Below are 3,857 nucleotides of genomic sequence, written 5' to 3' on the forward strand. Positions count from 1 at the left end.
ATTATTATTATTTTTTTTTCGCTTTCACGCGCTTCCGCCGAATCTCTGAAATGAACACATCGACATTTAATAAAACGATATCATATATAAAAAATAATAATAATAAATAATAATAATAATAAAGTATGTCACAAAATAAGTCACCAATTGGTTGCTCTTTATTTATTTAGGGAGGGGTCATACCCCGGGGCGGTGTGGCGGCGGGGGCCTCCTCCTCCTCCTCCTCCTCCTCTTTAAAAATTCATCGCTTTTGGTGCGGAAAACGCAGGAATCCGCAAAAGCAAAACGAGCGCATCACAACAGCCCGGAAAGCGCTCGCGGCGATCAGCTGGTGCCGCGCGGGCCAATCAGCGCGCGCAAACCCCCCCTCCCTCCCTCCCTCCCTCCCTCCCTCCCTCCCCCCTTTCACCCGTGCTGAGCGTGGAGCCGCGGAACGGGACCCGGGGCGGCTTCCGATCCGGACGCGGCGGAGCTGGGATCCGTCGCGGCGCGCGGGCGCTGTCACGGGGACGGCGGGTCGGCGCCGCTTGACCCCCTGCTGGGTGGCTGGGTGGCTGGGTGGCTGGGTGGCTGGGTGGCTGGGTGGCTGGGTGGGATGAGACTCTATCCGTCGGCCGTCGGGTCTATCCTCCCCCGTCGGTCCGCCGCTGAGGCTCCGTCTTTCAAAGTGCACCATCACACCCACGCCCGCTCGACACAGCACAAAAAAAAAAAAAAAAAAAAAACAGCCCCGCGCCGTCTCTCCCCGCCGTCATCTTACGTTCGAGCGGTTTTGCCCACGAAACACGAGTCACGTGTGCGGCTGAGGGACTCCCTTCTCACCCGTGTCCGTCTTCTTTTTTTTTTTTAATTCCGACTCTAACCCCGCGAACACTTTCTGGAATTCCAGCCCCGGAATAAAGCCCCGGCGGCGGCGGCGGCGGTCGTTATAATGAATCGCTTTTGTTTTTAATCATCGTCCCCTCGACGTACACTGAATGAACCGTCATTCATAACACCCGGGTCGTTGTACGCGCTGCGCCCCCAATAAAAGTCAAATGAATAAAATGTTATTGGGGACATGTTTGTGTCGTCCGCCCCCCCCCCGCGCATCATCTTAACCCGGTAAAGTGACGTTCCCCGGGGGGTCGAGGGTCGGGGGTCGGGGGCTGGGGGCGTGGAAGGGGCGCGGAACGCCGCCGACGAACCTGCCGCGCGCAGGTCTGGTGTGAATTAGGAATCATTAATCTCCCTGATCAGAAACAGGTAAGGGCTCAATCTTCCCAAATTGCCCACCGGAGCTGAAGCCGAGCCGCACCGGGCCCCGGCGCCGCCTCCCAACACGCGGTTGCCACTGGCAACGCGGAAGACGAACGGGGCGGGGCCTAGCGCGCCGACCAATGGCGGGGCGGAACGCCGCTGGCGCCCGTCCAATCGGCGGCGCCGGAGCGCGTGCGTCTCCCGACCGTATAAAAAGCCCCTGACAGCTCGGGCAGCCAGTCCGATCGCCCCCGCGACCGCCCGCCACAGGACTAGAGAGAGCAGAGAAGGAGAAGGACCGCGAGAGCGAGAGACAGACTCCGACCCCCCCCCCCCCTCCCCCTTTTTCCAAAACCAAACCAAAAACAAAAAAAAAAAAAAACAACCCACGAACCCGAACGCCATGAAAGCGATCAGCCCCGTGCGCTCATTCCGGAGAGGCGGCGCCGGCTTCCCCGAGCACCCGCTGGGCATCTCCCGGAGCAAGACGCCCGTGGACGACCCGCTGAGCCTGCTGTACAACATGAACGACTGCTACTCCAAGCTGAAGGAGCTGGTGCCCAGCATCCCGCAGGACCAGAGCGTCAGCAAGGTGGAGATCCTGCAGCACGTCATCGACTACATCCTGGACCTGCAGATCGCGCTGGACTCCGGCACCGTGGCGATCACCAGCCTCCACCACCACCAGCAGCAGCAGCAGCAGCAGCAGCAGCAGCAGCAGCAGCAGCAGCAGCAGCAGCAGCACCACGCGCGGCCGGGCCACGCCGCGCCCCCGCGGACCCCGCTGACCGCGCTCAACACGGACATCAGCATCCTGTCGTTACAGGTAAATGACACTATTTCAAGGCGGGTGGAGGGTTCCGATGCACCCGCGCGCGGGTTACTGTCGTCTCGGCGCGGGGGGTGGGGAGGTGGAATGTGGTGTGGAGGGTTGGAGGGTGGAGGAGAGACGGGTGGAATTTGCCGGGGAAATAAATAAACGATGTGGGGGACTGCGATGCAATGCGCGATCTGCGGTTGCGCCGCGTAGATTATTAACGTCCGGCGTCTTTTTTTTTTAATTCTTATGTTTTTGTTGTTGTTGTTGTTGTTTATTTCCAGTCCCCGGAGTTTCCATCGGCGCTGATGACGGATGACAGCCGGACTCAGCATCGTTAAAGCGGTGAGTAGCCGCCGCATCCCGCAACGCGGTCCCCGCGATCCGTTTGCGTGCCTGCCCCCCCCCCTCTCTCTCTCTCTCTCTCTCTCTCTCCCCCGTCGCCCGCACGCCGGGCAAGGCGATGCGGCGCTGCGGGGAGCCCTCCCCCCGCCCTCCCAGCGCGCCGCCGCAGAAAGCAACGCACCCTGCGAGTCTGGCCCGATAATGAAGAGCATCTGCACAATAATAGGTATTTGGGTTACTACGCCACACTCCACGTCTGCACATAATTGGTGCAAGAGCAAGGAAGGCGCCAGCTGAGCGGCAATTACGCTGATTCTGCCCCAGATTGGAGGCTGGGAGTTGCGAGGAGGAGAAGCGTACATCTGGAGAGCAGGGTTCTCGTGTTGGGGAGTGTTTTGGTTAAATGTTCAAACTGCGGCTTCCTCCCTGGCGCCAGTCTGTCCGGATCCCTGCCCTGGCTGTTTGCACTCTCTGAAAACACCCCCCCCCCTCTCTCTCTCTCTCTCTCTCTCTCTCGCTCCCTCTCTTTCAATCCTTTGCAGGTGTTTGGTCAAGAACCCACACACCGACACCACACGCAGGACCTGGGACCTGGAGCAGGACTTCTACCCCCCCCCCCCCTCCCCACGCCCGACCCTGACACCACCGCACCGCCCCCTTCTTCACCACCTCCATCCACCCTCCACCCATCCATCTCCTGGTCTGGATTTTTTTTTTTTCCTCCCCTCAATCAAGAGACTAATCGAAATCGAGAGACTTTTTTTTTTGTTTGTTTTTGCTTATATGGGACAATCTGTGATGTGATTTTTATTTTTTGTTAATTTTTTTTCTGTTCGGACACTTATTTAACTTAAGACTTTGTTTTTGTCCTTTCTGAGAATGGAAGGATCTTGGAAGGAAAAACAAGAGATTATTGCTCACAAGGATTCTGTCTTCGCTTTTTTTGCGGAGCTGGAAGGTGAATATAGAGAGACACCTTGGTTAGTTAAAGCCTACTGTAAACAAAAAAACAACAAAACAAAAGTTTAGTCTCGTCTTGTCAGGATTGTTGGCACATGAAGGACTGGACGTTGTTAAAAAAATAATGAAACCTTGTGAACTCTTATGGGAGTTTTATCTTGTATAGTTGCAGGAGTTTCACACTTCTGCAAAAGTGTAATGCTGTACTTAATTATGCTGAAACTTTTTATAAAAGTAATGTAAATCGTACCTCTTTTTTTTATACAAAATAAATGCGAAAAGCCATGTTTGCATATGTGTTATTGGGGGGAAAAAAAAACTGACAAGGGTTGCTTGAAACATTAAAAAATGAATAATGGCATCCATTCGCTACTTTATTTTTAATTTTTTTTTTTTGCAGAACTTCAAACTTGGATGTGCAATTTAAGTTTTTGTAGATGTGATAAAACCATAAACTACTGAAACAATACGTTTTGCAGTATATTTAGTGTTTTAA

At 54.6% G+C, this 3,857-nt stretch overlaps 1 protein-coding gene across 1 annotated transcript; it reads left to right on the plus strand.

Moving 5' to 3' along the window:
• Window positions 1-1,577: 1,577 nt before the first annotated feature.
• Window positions 1,578-3,646, plus strand: id2a (inhibitor of DNA binding 2a). The gene is made up of 3 exons (XM_080012900.1): window positions 1,578-2,065; window positions 2,341-2,401; window positions 2,944-3,646. Exons 1-2 carry the CDS (start codon window positions 1,643-1,645, stop codon window positions 2,395-2,397), a joined length of 480 nt encoding a protein of 159 aa, XP_079869026.1. The 5' UTR covers window positions 1,578-1,642; the 3' UTR covers window positions 2,398-2,401; window positions 2,944-3,646.
• Window positions 3,647-3,857: the final 211 nt, after the last annotated feature.

This window comes from Zeus faber, assembly GCF_960531495.2.
Source record: "Zeus faber genome assembly, chromosome: 13".
Taxonomy (NCBI): domain Eukaryota; kingdom Metazoa; phylum Chordata; class Actinopteri; order Zeiformes; family Zeidae; genus Zeus; species Zeus faber.